The 25,929-nt window shown below is 35.5% G+C and overlaps 1 protein-coding gene across 2 annotated transcripts in view; it reads right to left on the reverse strand.

Annotated features, from left to right (window-relative positions):
- Nucleotides 1-25,929, reverse strand: part of FMN2 (formin 2) — a 369,098-nt gene that overhangs the window by 260,663 nt on the left and 82,506 nt on the right. Inside the window, exons 3-5 of one of the 2 annotated variants that reach the window (XM_041773378.1) lie at nucleotides 14,230-14,377; nucleotides 11,947-11,958; nucleotides 6,154-6,209 (exon numbers count right to left, since the gene is read on the reverse strand). In XM_041773378.1, coding sequence (XP_041629312.1) covers nucleotides 6,154-6,209; nucleotides 11,947-11,958; nucleotides 14,230-14,377 — 216 coding nt within the window. The remainder of the gene's footprint in view (nucleotides 1-6,153; nucleotides 6,210-11,946; nucleotides 11,959-14,229; nucleotides 14,378-25,929) is intronic. The other variant, XM_041773384.1, reaches the window with a different exon arrangement.

The raw sequence follows: 25,929 nt of genomic DNA on the forward strand, positions 1-25,929 counted from the left end.
TTGAGCCATCTCTTAATGTCACCAGGTCACCTGAACTATTCTGTCTATTGTGTCCTCCCTCAAGCCCCCTTGCCAAAATGCTACATTCACGTTCACCTTTGTGCCTTTATTCTCTTTTCTCACCTGAAATTCTCTCTCCTTCCCTCCATCTGTCCAAAACTGATCACTTTGAAGACTTGATCTAAATTTCAGCCTCCCTAAGTTGTCCTTAATTACATTTTCTCAATAATATTTCCCTTTTTTTTTAAGTTCTGCAATACATTATTATACTAAACATCTCAGCAGGATCACATTATATCTTGCAAATCATTTCCTGTATGTGGAAGAGCCTGGGACCTTACAATTGTGTGAATTTCCTTCAATACCTACCACAAATACCTTGTGCATAGGATTTCAACAGATGTCCAATAAAGGTTAAGCAACCAAGCTAAGAACTTCTATTGGCTCGGCTATTCTTTCAGGTCAGTTGCTTGAACTATTTGTCATTCTCTGTAGGACATCAACAATGTTGTCTGGCACAAATGAGGTTTATACCATCTAACATTCAACAGAACAAAGATATAACGTCATTTCGCCTTCCAGCCCTACTGCCCTAGAGTAAAGAGAAAACAGTGTAAGATCTAATTCTTTCTTCACATTCTCATCTCAAATTTTAACTGTTTTTCAGATGCTAATGGGTTTTCATTCTTAAAATTAAGAACACTTTCTCTTTTCTCTTTATTTCTGTAGTTAAAATGTCTTAATTTTTCTCTGAGCTAGTAGAGGGTTTCCACAAAATGAAAATATATTTTCCAGAAAAATCCTTTCTTCCTCTTAACATATTATGGTAAATACCTTGCCCAAATATTACCCATTTTCAATGTGAGTGCCTCCACCACTGTGTCCTGCATCTCTACCCTTCCCAACCACCTCTCACCCTGCCCCTCTCCAGACTCACTGGGTCAATGTGTTTGTCAAACGCCTAAGAATGTTCAGCCTGAGGTAACTTCAAGGATGGCTAGACTGACTCATGTTTTCTCCCTTCAACCATCTCTCTGCCTCTCTCCTTTAACCTCTATTTTCCTTACCATGGTTTATATTTTGGTTGTTTGCTTGTCTTGTAAATCATCACTTTGTAGGTTTATAATAACCATGGAAATTCATCATTAGAGTTTTGAAGGAACTTAAACAATTTTTTCCAACCCTTTGATATGTGTAATACATTCCAACAAAATTCAAGTGGCTTCTTATTTTTATAAGTCATCATTATCCTTTCAGAATTATATTCACCCCACACATTTCTTTTGATCTGACCCATACTTCTTTTACTCTCTAAATTTTTCTATCCTAAGACACATGTGAGTAACTCTCAAGCACCATCAACTAGGCTACCTCATATTACTCACATCTATTTCCTTGATTTGTTCCCAAATAAAGATGTTTCTGAAACTAATAATAAATTGTACTGGGTGGTTATTGTATGAAGAGCACTATAATAAACACTTTTACGGAGAACCAATGGAAAAAATATTTAATTCCTCAAATGAGTTTGTGATAAATTAGGCATTGAGGAGATCCAGGAGCACTGATCAGAGCAGGATCCTAAGAGAGAGTTTTGTTTTGAAGATTTTTTTTTAATTTATTCATAAGAGATACAGAGAGAGAGGCAAAGACATAGGCAGAGGGAGAAGCAGGTTCCTTGTGGGGAGCCCAATGTGGGACTCCATCCCAGGATCCTGGGATCACAACCTGAGCCAAAGGCAGATGCTCAACCACTGAGCCAACCAGGTGTTCCCTGAGAAGAGTTTTTAAGCCAATTTCAAAGAAAGTTAAAATTGGACTGATATAGGATTTTGCCAGTTATCTCAAGTCATAAGCATTTTGCTGAACTTTGAGAATTTATTTGCAGATGAACTATACAACATATGGGGTAAGAGAGAGCTGATATTGTTTAATTTCTTTTCATTATCCAAGACTTGTAATAGACATGGCTATACACAATTCATAAAAACCATAATGTGTAGAGAGCCTTAACTTTCAACTGCCTGATATTATCAATTCTTACCCAAAGCTTGAATTTTTAAACATCAAATTTTATTCTATTTACCTTTCAACTGGTCCATTTGCATTAGAAAGGTATAAGGAGTTTTAGGAAAATGCTTCATTATATAGGTATAGTTGACTCTTGAATAGCACAGTTAGAGGCACCAACCACCCACACATCCAAAAATCTCTGTATTACTTTTGACTGCCCTAAAACTTAACTACCTGTAGACTAAAAGACTTAGTGATAACATAAACAGTTGATTGACACATATTTCGTATGTTATATGCATTATGTACTGCATTCTTACAATAAAGTAAGCTAGAAAAAAGAAAATAGGATTAGGAAAATCTTAAGGAAAATACATTTATAGTACTGTATTTATGGGAACAAAATCCACATAAAAATGAACCTGCACAGTTCAAACCCAGGTTGTTCAGGAACCAACTATAATTTCAAATGCAAAAAAAAAAAAGTTAAAAATTGGGTAGTAACCAGTTTTGCTATCGTATATTAATCTTTAATATAGAGGCAAACATTTTTAGAAATTATAATTATATGTTGTAGAATATAAAAGAGTTTACAGTTTAAGTAGTATTTCAAATTATGAAAATTTTTAAAACAGAATTGAAAGACAGTCCTATTTGTTTTTGAAATAATCCTTTAGGCATAGCAGATTTTCAGAGTGTAGCACTTGAAAATAATCAATTAATGAGGTCCTAAATAATGTAGTTTTATCTGAAAACTTTCTAATTCTATAAAGCCATCAATAAAAGCCTCAGTGAGAAAGCTATAGTTCTTTCTCCTCGCATAAGTGCCAGCTCTATTTGCTTTAAGCATCAGACTCTCTGACAACACCACAGCCTTTACCTTCTTTTAGTTGAGAAAAGATTTTATGAGTCATGTGTTTTTTCTAGGGATATGGAGCTCTCAGAATTATTAACTACACGGAAAGAGTAAAAGTCAAAACTCATTCAAATAAATTCCAGTGTGCTCAGATTGAGAGAACAGGTGCCTGAACTCACATCTGAAGAAAAACTTAAGAGGGTGCTTTCCAACCCTGCTCCATGCCTCTGACTAAGCAGTCCTAGAGATCTCGCATTACAACCACAGAATAATGCAGGCAGCCTGGGATGGACCAGAAAAACTCTTCTATTCATCATTTGTACAGAGTAAACTGGCTTAAAATCTCGCATATCCTTCAGCAGTGGTAATTTAGAGAGATACTGAACTGCCATCTAGTGACTAAGAAGAAAAAAGCAGGGTACTTCACATGAAAACTAAATTGTAAGTTTTTTGAGTCATGAAACACTGAGGTTAGCAAAATTGGCATGATGTAGCACACCAAAGTCATGCTAAAGCTTAAAAATGTATAGGTAAACTAATGAGTCTATGTGCCTCTGAAACATATCTTGACCTCTGCCTCTTACAACTTATATAGTTTAAATATAATAGGACAACTTTTAAAATAAACTTCTCATCTATCAATCTAATGATTTTGGCAACTGTTCATAAGGCAATTGCTCATGTTTAAGTATAATTTGTATCATACTATAGCAAACATGTATAAAATCAAACAGACCTATATTTGAGTCCTGGCTCTTAACCCTTTCTTAATTCTCTGATTGTAAATAAGTTAACTACTATAAACATCTTTTTCTGTATTAGTTAAACATTAATTATAATAGCTATTTTAAAGAACTATTATAAGAATTGCATAAAATAATACAGTGAAAGAGTATGTGCACAGTAGATTGGTAATTAATTCAATTTTCCTGTATCCCTTTGATGGCCACTTAGATTCAGCACTTATGAAACATACACATATCAAAGGAAGGAACCAATCTATAAGTAAACTGATGACAAAGAAAGTAAGCAATGTCATTGTTGAGGATTTAACATTAATTGCTTCCAAATTATTTTTTCCTCTCAATTACTTTCGGCTTCTAGAGAGTTCACAGGCAACAAGGAAAGATGTGAAATTTAAATCCATCTATTTCACCGCTGAGGTTCCAAAACTAGAACATCAAGCATTTGTAAATCACCCAGTGCCATCAGGTTTTCTGCTTATTACGATATATTTTACCACGGTTCACAGCTCAAGAAAAATAGAAAAATCACTATAATTTTTTAAAGATTTTATTTATTTATTTGACAGAGAGAGAGCACAAGCAGAGGGAGTAGCAGAGGGAGAGGAAGAAGCAGGCTCTCCACTGAGCAGGGAGCCCAATGCGGGGTCAATCCAGGATCCCGGGATCATGACCGGAGGCTCAACCAACTGAGCCACCCAGCCTCCCTGAAAAATCACTCTAATTTTATATACATGAATAAGATACCTTGAATCTTGGTACATAGAGCAAAGTTGCACGTTTATCATTTTTGATAGTATAGATTATATTTTGTTGAGGCTTTCTTTGGCATTATCATGTATCACAAAATTAAGTAACATGTAAATTTAGGAACATGTAAATCTAGTATATTACATTAGATGTACTTAGTCATGCCTCAAAAAAAAAGGCTATAAAAATGAGAGGATATTTTGAGGGCACTATTTTTCTTAATTATTCCTGAACTTATTTCTCTTTACCTCTTTTTATCTTTCTTCATCTCAATCACTACTGGCTAATCATTACACAGTTAATTAACTGAGAACACCATCCCTCTCCAAGTGCCCTGGCCTCATATAGTTCTCTGCTCTGACAAAAAGCTAAAAGAACATGTTTTATGACACTATCCTTAAGAGTGTCCTTAACCTTACAATAATGGGCAAATGTGGCTACATTTTTTTGAATTGCTATTACTATTATTATTATTATTATTTTAATTTAGAGAGAGAGAGTACACATGGGGGTGGGAAGGCACAGAAGGAGAGAGAGAATCTTAAGCAGGCTCCATACCCAGTACAGAGCCTGAGGTGGGGCTCAATTTTACAACCCTGAGATCATGACCTGAGCTAAAATCAAGAGTCAAATGCTTAACTGACTGGGTCACCCAGACACTCCAATTATTATTTTTTTAACTGAAGTACAGTTGACATATTAGTTTCAGATGGGTAAAATAAGTGAAGGGGATTTAAGAGGTACAAACTTCCAGTAATAAAAGAAACCAGTCATAAGGATGAAAAGTATAGCATGGGTGTTTGTAATATTGTAATAACTTTATAGCTATCTTTGTTTTAAAGCACGAGTAAGTTTTAAGATAAAATTCTTGACCAGTGTTACATCCTCACTTCTCCTCAGGAGGAGCACAACTTTTCATGTCTGGTGCAGGACTGCTCCTTTTCAAAAGGGAAGTCATTTTTTAACTTGGAAAAGCTCTCAAAAAACCATCAAATTCATTAATTATACTGAGAAAAACACTATGTCCCAAATTGCCTCGTATGTTGTTATACACTAACAAGAAAGTCTTGTCACCTACTAGACCACTCTGGAGGACAGACTCTTCTTACTGATAATTTGTAATACTAAGTTATTTTCAAAAGATTAGTTGGGGGAAAGTATAAATACATTCTTAAAAAATGGTTTTGTATCCAAAAGAAAAACTGCTATCCACAATTACTATTCCATATAAGCATTTCCTTTCTTCAAGTCTTTTTTCCTTTAATAGTATTTTGATATAAGAAAAAAAAAACACATAAAATTTGGCTTTTTTAGTAACAGAAAAAAATATTTCTGTGGAAATTAAACAGACACTAACTAATGTTTCATCCACTAAAGCAACTTAGGAAAATGATTTGATTTTAGGAAAGCTCTGGAATTTTTTTTAAAACTCGTATCCATGTGACTATTATTTCATCCAGGCACATCTCCACGTGACATCTGGAATGGCCACCATTTCCTGGAGTCAGCTGCTGTCAGGCCCAACTCTTTGGCCAGATATAGAATGATGCAGCTTCTAAAAAGCCTGTAGTCAGTTCCACTTCAAGGTTGATTTTCTTTGCAAAGCCTAAATGGAAGAAAACATTCCCTTCCACATGACTAGATTCCCCTAAAGGCTTAAGAGAAATAAGGGTGGCCTAAGCTAGCTGGCAGATGAAAAAATAAATCAGAATCTGTCACAATTTTAAGACAAGCAAGAGAGAAAGTAAGAAAGAAAGAGTAGGATTCAACATCCTAATAAGATCTTCTTACCCGCTGAACAGCATCTGAACATTTTTTTGGAGTTTCCAAAACAGCAGACTGAGATTCTGGTTTGGAAAAGAAGAAGGTAGTCAGTATCTTAGAGAAGAAATTTTCCCATTTCCTCAACAGAAAACAAAATGAACTAAAATATATCTTTACCCCGAACTACCAAAAACATCCAATTTATCTTCCAGTTATATTTCTGTATTATGAGGACATAACTACTCTTCAGTATATAGAACACATTTAATGACTAACACGTCATTATTTTTAAAATTAGAATAGCCTCAGGCTCTTGACACATCAATCATAATTACTGTTCTCAGTTGCCAGTTTCAACTGAGTGTTTCTACTGAAACATTTACTTACTATATTATTCACTTAGCCAAAGTCTGTACAATGACAGAAGCCAACTCATCAATCTTAAAGACAGAATTTAATTGTCTTATCTATTGACAAATTACCTTCTAATTTCACTGCCATCAAGAGGCATTGAGTAATAAGGGGTTCTGAAGGGATTTTGTTCCTTTATTTGCCTTTGAGACTCTATGAGTCGGCAAATTCATGCTGGAAAACCTAAGGGATAACCAATTCCAGGATTACTTTTTAGGTGAAGGAGCAATTTCTTCTAAGTGAAACTTGCATGAAAATTTAAAAACAAAAAATAAAAACAAAAGCGCCTTCAGAAATCCCCAGTGCTCCACGGAGCATAATCTGAAACCAACTCATTGTGTCCTCAGTCCAGATTTATAGCTGGGAAATCAGAGGCTATACTATAAGCAATTGGTGGGAAGTTGAGATGAGAGTTTGTCTCCAGTCACATGGCTCCCCACCCACAACTAGCATGCAGACCGGACACCTGACAAAAAATAGCAGTCACTCTTGAGGATAATTTAGACATTCCTAATTTAGCAGGATTTTAGTTGATACATGTTACAATGCCATAGAAAAATAAAATATGCCTACTATTTAAACTTTGTAACATTGTTAAACTACATTGAAAGTTTGCATTTCACAGAGATTAAATAAAGCACAGTCTCTGGACAGGCCCACTGACCTTCTTCCATCTGTCCACAGTCCCTGACCTCTCTGACCATCTCTGCCTTTCCCCCCACCCTGGCCTTCTCACTACCCTTAAACGTGCAATCATATTCCCTCCACAAGGTCTCTGCTGAGGTGGAATATCTTTTGGCATGTCCCCTTGCCTTGCCCCTTCCCTAGGGCTTTGTTTCAGACTTCCTGGCACTCTTTTGAATAAAGTGGCAATCCCACGCACTGCTATCACTCCTCATCCCCTGTCTCTTACTTTCTTTGTAACATGGAGCCTCACATGTTATATGTGATGCCTATTTTACATGTGATCGCCTCCAATTTTTCTCTCTCTTACTCTACTATAACGTAAGGCAGGGATTTTTGTCCTTTTTTCCCCATGATATCTCTGACATCTAGAATAGTGCCTGGCACAAAGTAGGTGCTTAAAATACTTGCTGAGTAATTGTAGGAGTGAATGGAAGGGGTGATCAAGAGAATAATCAAATCATGAAAGGGGTATTCTGGGGGAGGGAGAATGGGAGTAAGGATTTTAAAGGGGGCAATATAGATACCACTTTGCCTTTAGCTACTTCCTGCACCTCAGCTAAGAGTTCATCTTTCAAAAGAAAAATCCTTGAAAAGAGCATGAAGTAGTCACTTACCAACAGAGGTCACTGTGGCCATAGAATATTAACAAGTGGCCTTACATTAAAACATAAGCATTTTCCCAGACAAGTATTCGATTTCGTTGAGGTAATTAAAAAGGGAGTGTCCTTTTTTACGTCTGCTCTGAACTTAACACCAGAGTTAGCTCATTTTGAATAAGGATCCTAACATCAAAGCCAAGCAGCAATTCATATTAGAGCAAATCTGAACTCTTGAACACTTTTGTTTCTAGTTACCTCCAAATCCCCAAACACAATAGATTCTAGATAAGGTCCTGGTGCTTTGTATTGATGGAAAACACTTTTCTTCTTTTGTTTTCTATTTTGATAGTTCAGGGAGAACCCAAAGGATCTCCTGGTGGAACACCAACAGTTCTTTGTATTAGAAATACATACAGTGTTTCTTAGCTTTTTTTCCCTATAGCCATAGACTTGGTGACCCACCCCAAAAAAGCAAACTTCTGGGCTCTGATGTTAAAGAAGAATGCATACAGTTTATTAGAATAATGAACTAGAAAGACAGTCATTTTTCTGAATCCTCCTCCTCCCAAACTTTCAGTTTCCCTCTGTCAAAAAATTCAGTGGTGCCAGAATTTAATTCATTCCCCACTCCCTCTCTTCCATTATACTTCTTATTTCTTTGAATGAGTGTATTACAACATCTAAGAGAAATTTATGGAAAATGCTTTCTTCAAAATCATAAACTGAAGCATAGGAGTTCTATCGAAAGTGTCAAGATTTTAAGATGAAAAAAGATGTACAGAGTAACTGCACTGCAAAACAAAGGTAAAATGAAAGAGAACTAAGAGAAAAGAAAAAAGTTAAGGAGAAGACAAGTAAAGAAAAAACAAACAAGGCATAGGAAGGAGAAAATAAAAAGAAGCATGAGATATAGCACAAAGTAGTGTGAGTAGAGAGAAAATGGCATGTTTGCAGCAAATGATAAGTAAGCTGGTTTCTGAGTAGCTGCTAAAAGCTAGGGTCAATGGGCCAGTGAATTTGAGAAATCCACTTAGTTCTAACATTCTTAGAATAATTACCTCTGGTACAAACGCCCATGACACTTATTACCAACCCTTTCCTCTCCCAGCATCCAGAGGCATTCGAGAATTGCTTTCCATTCAGCTCTGGAACTGACAGTCCAGTCCCCATTACATATTCATCACCCAGGATAGTTGTTATTAAAGAGTAACCCAGTGAGAGCTCTCTCAAGGGTACATTTAAACTGCCAACTCCTTCACTGACCCTTCTTAAGAATTCAGAAACTAGACTGTTTTTGAAAACAAAAACAAAAACAAAAATCACTCTGAAGCACAGTAGGAGAAAGAACGTTCCTGACAAAACTTTAAGTATTCTAAATAAATCGATAATCTAAAATTCTGGGCTCCCCACAATTCCAAATATGTTTCAGAAATGAGCTCTTAATCATCACAAAATAAGCCTATGACTTGTAAAACAAAACAAACTTGGATGAGTTTTATATTTGTAGAAAGAAAGAAAATGAGGATATTCCTCTGTGCAATGAATGGAAAATAAACTAAATCACCTTTTTAAAGCTTATAAAGTATGCCTTCTAAAAATGAATTAAGCAGTCTCCAGTTTTACATTTTAAGTAAAAATGCACTTACATAAAATTATCAAAATACAGTTTATTTAATGATACATACATCAATTTGATTCAAGTCTAGTCAATTTAACTGAGGGAGAACTTATTAAATGTTATTTAAATAGTATGACTTATGGTTAGCTACCTAATAAATGGGAGATGTTTTTAATTCTGGTATACCATGTCCTTCCATAAATGAAGATAGAATTAAACATGCAATTTTCCTAAAAGAGTTCAACTCTATGTTCTGCTTATTTGATTATCTCACAGTATGGATATACCCCTCATTGTCATTGTGATACACAAGCTTTAGCTTGCATACATAAGAAAGAAATGCAGGCCAAAATTACAAAAGAAAAAAAAAGAAAGAATTACCTATAGGAGACATGGTCAATCTTTCAATATTTTCTAGCACATTTTATCCCTTAATCAAGTGGCAAGCTGAGAAATAGAACACTATCAGATTCTTCCTGGGTTCCTTATAGAATTTCTGTATTACCTCAATGGAATGTATATATGTTAAAGCATTCAGACTACACCTGGAAATGAGTTGATGATACTGTTTGCCTTACATCACACAGAATCTCTCTTATTAGGAACACTTCTTTTTTATATAGAAGTCCAGAAAAGTGCTTCTCTGAGACACTGTTGCTTTTAATCTCATAGACATAGGGAATGATGAGAGAATTGTCTCCATTTCCCTTTCTGCTTTAAATCTGAGGAAAATTTTTTTTAAAAATCTGAGGAAAAATTTCCAACTACCTTTGAAAATTCCAAGTGCTTCTGAAATACATCTGTGTGCTACCTTACCTCAGTTTCATTTTACTGTTTATCCTAAATTCCTTTCAGCTTGATTTATTTTCCTTTGTAATCCTTTTGTATATCTTAGATATTTATATGCTGCTCAATTCTCTTCTAGAGCAAAGGTGGGTTACACTGCTTTCAGCCAACATTTAAACATGAGTTTTAGAATTTCAATATAAATAGTCTCTGCCATGTTTCTACCACCTCTCCTTCCACGTATTTTCCTCCAGGATTTTCTGCCCCAAAATTGTCTTCCTAAATATTACTTCTCCAGCCTTTTACATTTTCAGAGAAAGATAAAAGGCTTGATGTTTCAAAGAGGCAACAAAGAATGATCAAGTCCCTACACACATCTAGACATCCTGCCCCTATTCTCCATAACTAAGTTATTATCTCTTTCATCTCTGTGAATCTAGTGAATAATTTTTGAAACTTGGTATTCAGTCTGGAAAATGATCCATGGGCTATTCCAGCACACACACAAAACTCTCTCAAATACTTGTATTAATGTGCTAAGTAGATATTTATTTTTGATCTTCTTCCAAAAAAAGATCTTAATTTATTGGCTTAAATATATAAACATATACTATGTGCCCAAAAGTCTTGAAATGTTGGGAGACTCCAAGGAAGACAGATATGTACAGATAAATTATAATGCATATGTAATTTGAATGATACAGATATGAATAAAATGCCATGGGACTCCAGAAAAAAGAACAACCAGAGAGGGTGAGGAGGGTGTTGCATAGTATAAGTAAAGGAAAATGAAGGGAGAGAAGATAAAGAGAAAACAACCTAAATGGAAAGGTTTTCTTCTTATCAATGCTTCTACCACCAAACTTTGCAAAACGTTGCTTCCTAATTTCCTGTCCAGCTAGACTTATCCTTCCAGGAGACATTCTATAGACTTCAAAAGGTCAATTTTCACACCTTGGGCTCTTCTGTGGTGACAATGCCAACTGCAAAAGATTCCCAAGAATTTGAAGCTTTTGTCCAGCTTACTGGTAGGGAGAGACACCAAGGCTTCACCTTGACCTCAGCACTTCAAATCCATATAAAGGACGTTTGGTTTTTTTTTTTTTTTATCATTATATGAAAGGTGGAGAAAAACCTCTCTTACAGAAGGAATTATAAAAATATTTAAGTCAGATGCATGAGAAATCTGACTTAGCTGGACATGTGAATTAGTAATCAATATGAAAAAGAGCCGCAAGACCAAAATTAACAAGTTTTCAGTTTTCTAAGATGTAACTGAAAGTCTTTTTCTTCAAAAAGAAAAAAGTCACTGAACTGTTTTACTTTGATCTAAAATTGAAAGGGGCCACATGTTAATTTTATACTGGTTTTAACCATGGTGCCATTACACAACAATGTATAGCAATCAGTCATTAAGTGTACTACAAAGAGTTTATTACTACTAATATTTATGTTATCAAGTTTGCTCCATATATATATTTTTTTTAAAGCAGTAGATTCTATGCAAGATTTTTGCTATACTACTGATATTCTTACTCTGACTAGGAGAGAGAAGGTAGTATGGTCCTCAGAATGAGAATGCCCTATGAAGTCACAGCAGGAAAGGTTTAAAAAGTGCCATTAGATCATTTGGACAAAAGAATGCTATACAGTTGTTGAGGTTTATAACAGATCAACTGGAGAAAAAAAAATCACTACACAATATTATTTTCTACTTACCTCCATCATCCTCTTCAAGAATGCATATTTTAAAAGGATACAAGTTACTATATTAAAAATTACTTGATCTGGCATTTTGCAAGCTACATCAAATAACAAAGAAAACTACATTATGAAGTTCCTGGTATCAATTCCAGTTATCACTTTTTACCAAACTAAAATTTAGATTATCACTAGCTTTCGATTTATTCCTCTTCCAGCATACAAAATCAGTAATATAAAATATTTCAAACTTTTTAAAAGTGTCTTAAAATTTTAGAGGAGAATATAAATGTTTCCAAAAAGTGGGTAAAAATATACCAGGGAAGAAAAAAATGAAAATACCACACTAATCATGATGTAAAACACAAGACATGGAAAGCAGGAAAGAAAGCTCTCAATGAAACTAATCAATTCTACTATACCTACACCTGGATTTTTCCTGTCAAGAAGCTGAAGTAATTTTTAACATGAATAACATAGTGTACTTAACGGGAACAATATTTTAAAACTTTTTAAAACTAAATATGCTTTTATGTGACTGCTTTATTTTCAGGTGCTATCATGTTAGAACCCCTTCATCTTGGAAAGCATAGGCATTAAGGAACTCTACACCTTGGCCCTTGATCAACTGTTCTGTGTTAAAAGAAACTCAGAGCCCAACACTAATAATGTTTCCTACTTTCTCTTTTTCATTTGTTGTTCATTCCATTTGTTGTGACAGTCCACAGAGTGAGCATTAAGTAGGGTTTCAAAAGCATTTAGTTAGACATTAAAAAGGGGACATGCACGGTTGAGTGTGGGCTCCCATAGAAAGAACTCTGACTTAGCTGGACATGTGATCTTTAATAGAAAGAAAGGTAAATAAATGCATCTCTCCCGAGACTGGATTGTAAACACCATATTCACTTTGGAAAGGGGCCTAGAATAAAATCCTTGACACTGTGGGCCATTGTTGGTTTTAAAGGGAACTCATGGAAAACTAATAAAGATATCAAATAGTGCTAATAATGATAACAGTAGCAAACACTTAAACCAAGCCTGGCATTGCACCCTAAATGCTAACTGTGCTTTAACATGCATTAATTCATATAATCCTCAAAACAGCGCTACGTAGTAGATGCTATTCTTACTGACATTTTACAGGTAAGGGAATTGAGTACAAGGATTAAGAAATTTGCCCAAGGTAACAAACCTCCATGCTCTTATGTTATACTCTTTTATTACAAGTACAGATTAATGACTTTCTTTCTATGAGCAGGGGCAGGATCAGAGCGAGAGAGAGAATCTCAAGCACACTCCCTGCTGAGCTCAGAGCTCAACTTGGGGCTCAATCTCATGACCCTGAGATCATGACCTAAGCCAAAATCACAAGTCAGATGCTTAAACGAGCCACCCAGGAACCTTTAAAAAAAAAATCAAAATTCTTAACTCTAACATTCATGCTACTATTTAGGAAAATTTGGTGAGGGTAGATTTCTAAAGAGTAATGGTGCCCTCCCATGTAGTTTCCACTTATGAGTCAGTCCACTGAGAAATCCGGAATTTATTATTCCAAATTGAAGAATGTAAGAAAAGGAATTAAACAACCAAATTTCATAAAATATTCTTACACAAATATGATTCTTAATTCCTAAAACAAACACAAAGTGTTTTCCCACTTTCAGACTCCATATAAAGCTGATATTAATCTCATGCTATCTTCCCAGCCAATAACACAAAAGACTTTAAGATAACAAAAGATACAAAAACAACCAAAAAGAAAAATTTTAAAGAAGAATAAATACATCTGAACATTGTAGTTTTGAAAAGATCATTTAAAATTTAGGTTTAATGAAATTTTTATCTCTATCACTCTGAAGGTAAAGAAAAAGATCAAGAAAAGCATAAGGAAAAGCAGTAAAGCAAGACAGTCAGAGTAGAGAAGTAAGGTAGTCACCATCCTTGAAGGCAAGAGACAGAAATTTCCCTTTGGAGTTCTCAGTCCACACATGATACAGAGCTTCAAGCTCAGGTAGTGGCTATAGATGGTCACTTGAAGCAGTAGTTCGCAAACTTTTGTATACACAATAATAACTGTGTAATTCCAGTATCCCATTTCCTAAAATTCTGACTCAGCAGTCTTGAAGGTGGAGCATAAGAATTTTCAATTTAACAAGACTCCCAGTGATTTTACTTGAGTTAGCTGCAGACTGTAATCGAAGAAATACTTAGAAAAGAAATGCAGACTCACTAGCCAGTAAGCACTGCACAGGTACTTTATGTTATGCACTTTCAGAACATGCACTGTTCCTGGGGTCCCACCTGTTTCAGCATCCTTGGGCCTGTGTTCTTCATCACGAGGTTTAGATGGTGGCCAAACAGATGGGACTCGCCTGGGAAACTGTCCTTCTGTGTAATCCAGTGAGTGAGTGGGTTGGCTGACTGCAGCCCAGGTATAAAGTTGATCTTGCTATATTTAAAAATAAAAAATAAAAATAAATAAATACAATGTAAAGCTATTTTAATCAATCATGAAAAAAATGAAGTCTTTGATCACTACAACTTCATTTCTATCATACACACACACACACACACACACACACACACACACACATATATATATATATACATTCATTTTGGGGTTGTATATACACATATAAAACAACACTTCATACTATCCAATGTAGACTCATAACATAAACATCCTTTCACATAGTCATTTCATTTTCATGACTACACTTGTCTCAACTGCTTTTCTATAGCAAAACTCAGTGTTTCTTCAGTGGTACAGATGCCATAGGGGTCTGCAAGGAATTATCAGAAAATCCAGACATTCAATCCGAGAACTCCCTGAACTAGCATCTTTAAGACATTTGAATGTGATGTCCCTTTAAAATCTGTTTAAACACTCGTAGCAAAGTCAAAGGACAGGCTGTACTTGGGCACCACTGGACAATAATAGCTTCCTTGCCTTCAACAACAAAAAGCCTAGGAAACCGACTTATCTTGGGTCCAGGCTGGGAACTGTTTGGAACTGAAACCATGAAAAAGTAAATGAACCTGCCAAGAATAAAAGAATTGGACAGGGATCTTCTGGCAAAGAAAGTGCTTCCCAGCTGCCGACCAACAGAATCTGGACAGAATGAGAATGCTCATAACTATACCTAGTGCCAGAGAGCAAAGTGGAAATCTCACAAAGGAAGTCACTTTGAGGCCTATAAACACCTTGGAAAATTGCTCATTAGGATTTCAGAATAACATGTTTAACCATTTTAGGATGCATGCGCTCAATATACGTATGCCCTAGGTTTCTTTGTGACATTTTCCTTACTTATAGGTATATTTCCCCATACCTTTTGATCAACATAAGTAAAGTAAAGAGAGTAACAGTATGATAGAGGTGAAGAGCAAATTAAAAACAAACAAACAAAACATATACCATAATCAGAGAATATCCTCATCCCTATGAGAACAGAGTAAGACTTGGGTGAGAGACAATGTCAAGGCCTGATGCAGTGCAGCATCCAGTCACTGCTTTAGAAAAATGTCTCCTTTTCTGCTGCCAACCATTAAACACAGAATTCTGCTTCCTTCGTGTCTGCAACACGTGAACCTTTCATGGAAAGTGTAGTCAAGCACCTAGCCGGGTGGCAAGCTGTACATTCCCTGACAAAGGAACTCTTGCCTAAAGAGCTTCATCATCTTAATAACAGACCCACTCCACCTCAGACTTGGCGCCATATAAAAAAAGGCAACAATAGTCAAGAGGATAAACAGAAAAAGAAAAAAAAAAAGATAAACAGTTTCACTTAGGATTTCACAATTCACCAAAATACAAAGTATGCTAAAAGCACTTTATAAGCCTCATATAAACAAACAACAACAATAAATTTTGGTCAGTCCTCCAGTTTTTGAAGCCACACCCCAGGATTGTAATATATCACAATGCTATGATGGTAATCTCAAAATTGCTCCTTCATAGCATGGCTCCACTAGCAGAAAAGAAGCAAAACACAAATTTCTTTTGTGGCTTTTTAAAACATACAGATGTCAACTCTTCAACCTATCATTTAAATTTTTCTAAATTCCATCCACCCCCACCCCAATTTATCTCTCCATGTTCCCTAAATCAAGCTTCACTCTACTACAATGCCTCTCCAGTTCTCTCCACTCATAGAATCTAATCTATCAGTAAAAGTCTAGCTGAAGTCCCACCTCACCTGGACCACTCCTCCATCAGAACACCAATACAGCACCCTGCCATCCTTCATTTTGAGAAGTAATGGTATGCCATCCAGGATGGTGGCTTAACACTTTTCTGAGTACATCTGATCTTTCCCCAAATTGACCGAAAACTCCTTCAGCATGTGAAGTATGTACACAGGTCCTATAAATCTCCCCTAGCACTTGATAATGTGATGATGACTCCATAAAAGTCATTTAACTGACTACTGAATTAACAGAATTATCAGATACAAAAGAAATAGAAGAGATGGCTTATCAATATGAGCAGTGACAGTAGCTGGTAATCCCATTTTTCTTCATTTACTTAACAAGGTACTGAAAAGGTACTTTGTGGACATCACATGTAAAGCAAAGCTATTAAATAATCTGTTCTACCTAATTCTATTGGCAAATATACAATATAAAGAAAAATACGGAGTAGACAAAACTCCTAGGACATTATCAGTGCTGCATCATAGACAAATCTCTTAACTTTACAAGGTCTTGATGTTCTTATCAGTAAATCAGGAAAAACGACTGCCCGTTTTTTTATACGGCTTTTTTTATATGGCTAGCATGAAGTAGGAGCAAATACTATGTGGAAAGAGCTATGATAATGACATGCTGTTATTCAAAAATAACACATCATGAGGAGCCTAGGTGGCTCAGCCATTTAGCACCGTCTTCAGCCCAGGGTGTGATCCTGGAGACCCAGGATCAAGTCCCACGTCGGGCTCCCTGCATGGAGCCTGCTTCTCCCTCTGCCTCTCTCTCTGCCTCTCTCTCTCTCTCTCTCTCTCTCTGTGTGTGTGTCTCTCATGAATAAATAAATAAAATCTTTAAAAATAATAATAATACATCATGAGTACTACTTGTTTTGATTTTTTAAATCTATTTTTGATTAGATCATTTCTTGTATTTAAAAAATCCTTTTCAAAAAAAATAAAATAAAATAAAAAATCCTTTTCAGAGGAATTCAAAATTGTCATCATATGTACACATCAAGATATAAAACCAACACTAAATCTTTGCTTTATGGTAGGAAGCTAGTTCAGCACACTTTGGTCTCCAGAGCTCTCTTGGCAATTGCACTGATTGTTCCTAACTTCTTAATTCAAGTAATGATTGCCCTGTGATCTTTCCTCAACCATCCATGAATTTCTTTTTCTTTGTTGTATTTCTTTCTAATATTCCAGAAATATATTTGTTATTTTCCCAAGGAGGGTTATAAGCCCCTTGCTCCAACTACCATATTCTATATCCCACTTTTCCCCCAGGATATTATTCTATACACATGAACTACAAGGGTCAAGAGCAATAAAAATTGTTTTTTGACAAATCAAATCATAATTTTCTATCTGGGTTAAAACAAGAATATGTTCCCATGGCAGTACTTTAAATTCTTGAAGTCTGTTTTAACTTTTGTTGAGTTGGATCATTTCTTCTTGTTAAAGAAAACAAATATAAGCTTTCTACCATAGGCAGATCAGAAGATTTAAAATCACATACCAAAAATGACATAAATAGACCATAAGCCTACTACTTCAAAAAAGAAAGAATAGCTACTTATAGCAGATAGTTAATAATAACCCCAAAATAACTCAGAGCTATAATGCATAAATAGTTTATTTTAGAGAACCCACTGGAAAATATAATACTCAAAGTTAAGCATTCTAAAGAGTATTTCATTGAGATTTTTCAACCCAAAGTAAGGTTTGTTTATCAGTTTAAAATATCTCATGTTAACATTTTTCTGATAGTGCTTTATGCAAGAAAATGTCATGGTCCATTAGTCTATATGTTAAAGCACAATCTAAACTACTCTCTGAGGGATGCCAGGGTGGCTCAGCAGTTAAGCGTCTGCCTTAAGCTCAGGGCATGATCCTGGAGTCCCGAGATTGTGTCTCACATTGGGCTCCCTGCATGGAGCCTGTTTCTCCCTCTGTCTCTCTCTCTCATAAAGTAAAATCTTTAAAAATAAATAAAATAAAATAATAAAATAAAATAAACTACTCTCTGAGAAGTACTGTCCTCCCATTGGTATTCCTATGACTCATCAGTGAGTGGGGATTGGATGTCCACACATACGGGAATAAGTCTTAGTCTGGAGTTGCTCACTTCCTCAGAAACTCCTCAGTGCTGCCCCTACTCAAGTGTCTATCAAGGCTGATAGATCTATATTTGAGTGGCAAGTTATAGAACTGTATCTCAGATATTCTAAGAAGTACAATCCCCTATCAAAAATCAGAAGTCTAAAAAAAATAAAAAAATAAAAAATAAATAAAATAAAAAAATCAGAAGTCTGACTGAGGGTGAATACATATTTTAAAATTAGTGTTTGAAAAAAATAATAAAATAAAGTAAAATTAGTGTTTGAGGTTTTTTTTCTATATCCCGCTTTTTCCCCAGGATATTATTCTGTACACATGAACTACAAGGGTCAAGAGCAATAAAAATTGTTTTGTGACAAATCAAATCATAATTTTCTATCTGGATTAAAACAAGAATATGTTCCCATGGCAGTACTTTAAATGGGTAAATACCCATGATGGAATTCCCAGGTCATATGGTAATACTATTTTTACTTTTTTAAGGAAACTCCATACTGTTTTCAACAGTGGTTGCACCAATTTACATTCCTACCACAGTGTACAGGGATAATCTTATCAACACACGCTCACCAACACTTGTTATTTCTTGTCTTTTTGATACTAGCCATCCTGACTGGTGTAAGGTATTATCTCATTGTGGTTTTGATTTGCATTTCCTGGATGATGAGTGATGTTGAGAATCATTTCTTATATCTGATGGCCATCTGCATGTCTCTGGGAAAATGTGTATTCAGGTCCTCTGTCCCCATGTTCATTGCAGCATTATTTATAATAGCCAAAATACCGAAGCAACTGAAGTGTCCATCAATAGACGTGATTGATGTGGTCTATTGGTGTGTGGGGTACACACACGCGCGCACACACACACACACACACACACAATGGATTATTACTCAGGCATGAAAAAGAACAAGATATTGTCATTTGTGACCTAGACCAAATTAAAAGGCATTATCCTAAGTGAAATAAAACAGAGAAAAACAAATTCTAAATGATTTCAGTTATATGTGGAATCTAACAAGAAAAACAAATGAAAAAACAAAAAAGACACAGACTCATAAATACAGAGAACTGGTAGTTACCAGAAGATATAGGAGAAATAGGTGAATAGGATTCAAGAGGTACAAATTTCCAGTTATAAAATAGATAAAGGAAGATAAAAAGTACAGGAAAGGGAATTATATTCAAAAATATTATAATAGCATATAGTGACAGATGGTAATTATAGTTATTGTGTAAAATGTATAGGATTGTTTTAAAGATTATTTATTTATTTCAAAGGGGGAGAAAAAGAGAAAGAAAATGGGGGGAGGGGCAAAGGAAGAGCAAAAGAGAAATAATCCACAAGCAGACTCTCCACTGAGCATAGAGCCTGATGTGGGGCTCAATTCAAGGACCCTGAAATCATGGTTGAAATCATGAGTTGGCTACTAGTTAACCCCACTATGCTGTGCACCCAAAACTAATGTAACATTGGATGTCTAATTATGCATAAATAATATGTTTATGTTTGTGGGAGAAAACTAAAAAAAAATTCAAAAAAGTATACAGTTCATCCATTTCTTTACATATATTCCATTCACCCACAGAGTGCATAGATAAAACCTATCTCAAGCCACCCAAGGACTCTTTTTCCTCAAGAATTACTTCAGCTAAACTGCGCTTGGGTGTGACCTCTAAGAAAAAAAGACTGCTAGGTTCACTAAAAGAAGACAGCTGAAAATATTCATCCCATCACACAATATTTTCTATGAGAGAGTTCTGAAGATAACTATTTCTAAACTAGAATTTCATAGCCTAACCTAAATATTCAATAGTTGGATGGTATCTTGAGTTTATTTGTACTTTTTTTTTTTTGTACTTTTTTCATCTTATGGACCACTGTGTTAACCAAATTTGTTTATTGTTTTGGCTACTGAAAAACTTAAAATAAGCATATGTTCCATTTGCCTCATGTTTTGGAGTTAACAGAATACATGTTTTTTATCAACCCCATTTCTGGCTCCATTTTATTCTTTGTTGTTTTTTTTTTTTTCCTTTATACTGATAGCTAATTTTTTTATTTTATGATGTCTTACTTTTCTTACTAATCTTCTAAGTAGTTTTTGAAATAAGCTAGCAATAAACACATAATTTGTATTAGAGAAATGAAGAAAGATCCATTCATATGCCTATTTTAGCTCATTTGAACTTTTTGTAAGATATCTGACTGGATAAAAAGTAGATCCATGATAGTAGACAAAATTGTACTCACAATATTTTGGTTTGTATTGACAATTTAATTGTAAAAAAAAAAACCAATAGCACAACTCTATAGAATTGCTTTGGGGTAAGGGGAATAAGAAAAACAATATCTAACCAGTACCACATGTGACAGCATGCACTGAATATATTATTATCTATTGTCTATACTGAATTATTTATGTAGCTGTAATCATGGTGTACATGCTTTCTAATAAATAACATACTACAGATTTTTTTAAATCACTGCATCATAGTCATGCTTACAAATTATATTTCTGCAACAGTCTTGACACAATTAGCATTACAATATACTCAATCAACTCTAAAGAGAACATGTGAATGTGACTGCTCAAAGCATCCCTGGTCGGCATTTAAAAAAGAAGTTATAGGGATGCCTAGGTGGCTCAGCAGTTGAGCATCTGTCTTTGGCTCAGGGTGTGATCCTGAGGTTCTAGAAGCGAGTCCCACATCAGGCTCCCTGTGGGGAACCTGCTTCTCCCTCTGCCTATGTCTGCCTCTCATGAATAAAGAAATAAAATCTTTAAAAAAATAAAAATAAAAAAGAAGTTATAAACCTGGAAGGGTATATAAAAATGATATATACAAAAGAATAATAAGAGTAACATCATAAAGACTAAATCTATAGGAGAGCAGAGGTCTTTGAAAATGTTTCAGTGTAATATAAAAAAAGGGGTGTTTTCTTAGCTATGGAAAAATATTTCATGGTGATCAACTGGAAGAACAAATACTGTCAAAATGACTGTACTATCCAAAGCAATCTACACAATGTGATCCCAACCAAAATACTGCCAGCATTTTTCACAGAGCTAGAATCCTAAAATTTCTATGGAACCACAAAAGACCCTGAATAACCAAAGCAATCTTGAAAAAGAAAAGCAAGGCTAGAGGTGTCACAAATTCAGACATCAAGATATATGACACAGCAGTAGTGATCAAAACAGTATAGCACTGGCACAAAAATAGATACCTAGAAAAATGGAACAGAAAATCCAGAAGTGAATCCCTAATTATATGTTCAATTAATCTTTAACAAAACAGGAAAGAATATCCCACAGGAAAAAAGACAGTCTCTTCTTGGGAATATTGTACAGCAACATGCAAAAGAATGAAACTGACCACTTTCTTTTTTTTTAAGATTTATTTATTTATTTATGAGAGAGGGGGGGTGGTGGGGCAGAGGGAGAAGCAGGCTCCATGCCGGGAGCCCAATGCAGGACTCATCCCGGGACTCCAGGATTGCGCCCTGGACCAAAGGCAGGCGCCAAACCGCTGAGCCACCCAGGGATCCCCACTGGACCAGTTTCTTACCACAAACACAAAAATAAATTCAAAGTGGATGTGACAGCAGAAAGCATAAAAATCCCAGAGAACACAGCCAGTACCTCTTTGACATCCACTGTAGCAATTTCCTTTTATATATGTGTCCTGAGACAAGGAAAACAAATGCAAAAATAAAAACTATTGGGACATCATCAAAATAAAAAGCTTCTGCACATTGAAGAAAACAGCCCAAAAAAAGGGCAACCTACAGAATAGGAGAAGATATCTGCAAATGATATATACTAATAAAGGGTTAGTATCCAAAATATAGAAAAACCTTATAAAAGTCAATACCCAGAAAATAAACAATCCAATGAAAAAAGTGGGCAAAAGACATGAATAAACATTTTTCAAAAAAAGCCATACTGATGGCCATATGGAAAGATATTCAACATTACTGATCCTCAGGAGAAATACAAATCAAAACCACAGGTGAGATATTATATCACACCTGTCTGAGTGGCTAAAATCAACAACACAAGAAACAACAGGTGTTGGCAAGGATGTGGAGAAAAAAGACACCTTTTCACTGTTGGTAGAAATGCAAACTGGTACAGCCACTGCGGAAAACAGTACAGAGGTTTCTCAAAAAGTTAAAAATAGAAATACCTTACAGATCCAGCAATGGCACTATAGATAATTACCCAAAAAATGCAAAAGTACTAATTCAAAGAGATACATGCACCTCAATGTTTATAATAGCATTATCTACAATAGCCAAACTATGGAACAGCCCAAGTGTCCAGCAACTGATGAATGGATAAAGAATACACATACATACACACACACACACACACACACACACACACACAATGGAATATTACTCAGCCATAAAAAAGAACAAAATTTTGCCATTTGCAATGACATGCATGGAGTTAGAGAATGTTATGCTAAGTGAAATACATCTGTCAGAGAATGACAAATCCACAGGATTTCACTCATATGTGAATTTAAGAAACAAAATAAATAAAAAAAAAGAAACAAAATAAATGAATAAAGTGATGGGGTAAAGAAAATGAGAGGATGGAGGGGAGGGGGAGAGGGAGGGGGAAAGGGAGAGGGAGAGTGAGAGGGAGAGGGAGAGGGAGAGGGAGAGAGAGAGAGAGAGAGAGAGAGAGAGAGAGAGATGCAAACCAAGGAACTATAGAGAACAAACTGATGGTTACCAGAGGGGAGGAAATGCAGTGATTAGGTTACATAGGTGATAAGAATTAAGGAGGGAACTTGTGATGAGTACTAGCACTGCATGGAAGTGTTGAATCACTAAATTGTACACCTGAAACCAATTTATTATACTGTATGTTAACTAACTGGAATTTAAATAAAAACTCACAAGATAAAAGAAAGGAAGTCCCCTAAAAGAGTGAATAAAATTCAAAACCTCTGACAAATATAATCAAGTAAAGATACAATTAAGCAATGTCAGAAATAAAAATGGAAACATTATACGGATCCTACAGACATTTAAAAAATAGAATTTAAAATAACTTTAAACATTTTTTAACATCAGATAAAATTATTAAATTATCTCTCCTTTTAAAAAGGAATTTATCCAAACTGACAAATGAAATGGAAAAATGTGAGTAATCCCAGAACTCAAATTTTTTAAAAGATTTTTTACTTATTTATTTGACAAAGAGAGAGCAAGAGAACACAAGCAGGGGGAGCAGCAGAGGGTGAGAGAGAAGCAAGTTCCCTGCTGAGCAGGGAACCCAACATGGGGCTCAATCCCAGGACCCCGGGATCATGACCTGAGCCAAAGGCAGATGCTTAACTAACTGAGCCACTTGGGTGTCCCCCATAACTCAAACTAAACTAAAATTTTTAAAATGTCTCATTAGGCACATTCATGTTGCTAGATGAACAAATTCTACCCAAACTCTTAGGGAAAAAGCAACACTAATCTTACACAAATTCCACCAAAGATTAGAAAAAGAGAGAACACTAATAAAATACACTTATTTTATTAGACCAACATAACAGAGTTACCAAAATATAAAAAGGACATTAAAAGAAAGGATAATTACAGGCCAAATACCTTCCTGAACATGGATGAAAAAAATCTAAAACGCAATATTAGCAATCGAAATTCAGCAGAACATTAAAAGAATGATATATCACAAGTAAGTTGGTTGATTCCAGGAAAATAAAGTAAGCTTGTATTTTATAATTAAATTCATGTAATATTCCATATGAACAGAACAAAGGAGAAAAAGGTATTCCCAACAGAAGTATCAGAAAAGCATTTGATAAAACCCATCCATGATAGAAACTCTCTGGAATAGAAGAAACTTGGTTATGTAATTAAATGCTGAAATTTTGTAGGTTTCTCCTTCTAAATCTGGGAAAGAAAAAACAATGCCATTATCATCACTCTGTATTGTATTTCAAAATTATCCCTATTCAGTCTAGAAGTTGTTAAACAAGACAGACAAGAGATTGGAGAAGAAATTAAAAATGCCATTATTTATGAGGACATGATTGTATACATAAAAATTTCAAATAAATTACAGATAAACTATTATAAATAAATATCACATGGTTCTGAATACAAGCTCAATATAAAAAATCAATTGTATTTCTCCATGAACAAACATAAAATAAACTTTTAAAAATGCTTAAACATCATACTTTTATAATCTGATATAAAAAATAGATACCCAGAGCACCTGGGTAGCTCAGTTGAGCACCCAACTCTTGGTTTCAACTCAGGTCATGCTGCCATGGGTCATGGGATGGAGCCCTGAGTCAAGCTCTAGACTCAGTGGGGAGTCTGCCTGAAGATTCTCTTCCTTGGTCCCTCCTTCCTCCTTCCACACACACACACTCTCTCTCAAATAAAGAAATAAATCTTAAAAAAAAAAAAAGGGACACCCAAACCAAGGAAACAGAATACAGAGCCAAGAATTAAGCCCCTGCATATATAGTCAACTAATATTTGACAAAGGAGCAGAAACACCCAGTGTGAAAAGGGCAGTGTTCAACAAATGGTGTTGAGGAAACAGGATAACCACATGCAGAAAAATGAAACTAGACTCCTATTTTACACCTGTAACACTAATTAACTCAAAATGGATCAAAGATGTAAACATAAGAACTGAAACCATAAAACTCTTGGAATAAAACATGGGGAAGATGCTCCTCAACATCTGTCTTGACAATGATTTTGTGGATATGGCACTAAAAGCACAAGCACCAGAAGAAAAAAATCAGCAAATGGGACTACATCAAACTTAAAAGCTTCTGCACAGGGCAGCCCGGTGGCTCAGCAGTCTAGCGTCGCCTTCAGCCCAGGGCTTGATCCTGGAGACCAGGGATCAAGTCCCATATCGGGCTCCCTGCATGGAGCCTGCTTCTCCCTTTGCCTGTGTCTCTGCTTCTCTCTGTGTGTCTCTCATGAATAAATAAATAAAATCTTAAAAAAAAAAAAGAAAGAAAGAAAGCTTCTGCACAGCAAAAGAAACAAAATGAAAATGCAACCTACAGAATGAGAGGAAAAAATCTGCAAACTATGTATCAGATAAGGCATTAATACTCAAAGTTTATAGAGAATGCATACAACCCAGTAACAAAAAAGAAAAAAAAACTGATTTTGAAAAATGGGCAGAAGAACTAAACAGACGTTTTTCCAAAGAAGACATCTATATTGCCAATAGGCACATCCCAAGGTGCTAAATATCACTAACCTTCAGGGACATACAAATCAAAACCACAATGGGGTATCACTTCACACCTATAAGAGTAGTAACCATCAAGAAGACAAGCTCAAGTGCTGGTGAGGATATAGAGAAACACGGTGCACTGCTGGTAAACCAGTTCAGCCACTATGGAGTTCACTACAGAGGTTCTCTAAATATTGAAAATACAACTGCCAGAGGAGTAAGATGGTGGAGGAGTAGGGGGACCCTAGGTTTGTCTCCTCCCTCAAACACAGCTAGATAGTTACCAAATCATTCCAAACAACCAAGAAATCAACCAGAGGTCTGAGAGGACAAAAACTGCAAGTCTACAAGGAGAAAAGCAATCACCTTTTGGAAAGTAGGAGGTGCAGAGAGCACACACAGGAGAGATATGACCGAATATGGTGGAGGAGAGGGGGCCT

This window comes from Vulpes lagopus, chromosome 1 (assembly GCF_018345385.1).
Source record: "Vulpes lagopus strain Blue_001 chromosome 1, ASM1834538v1, whole genome shotgun sequence".
Taxonomy (NCBI): domain Eukaryota; kingdom Metazoa; phylum Chordata; class Mammalia; order Carnivora; family Canidae; genus Vulpes; species Vulpes lagopus.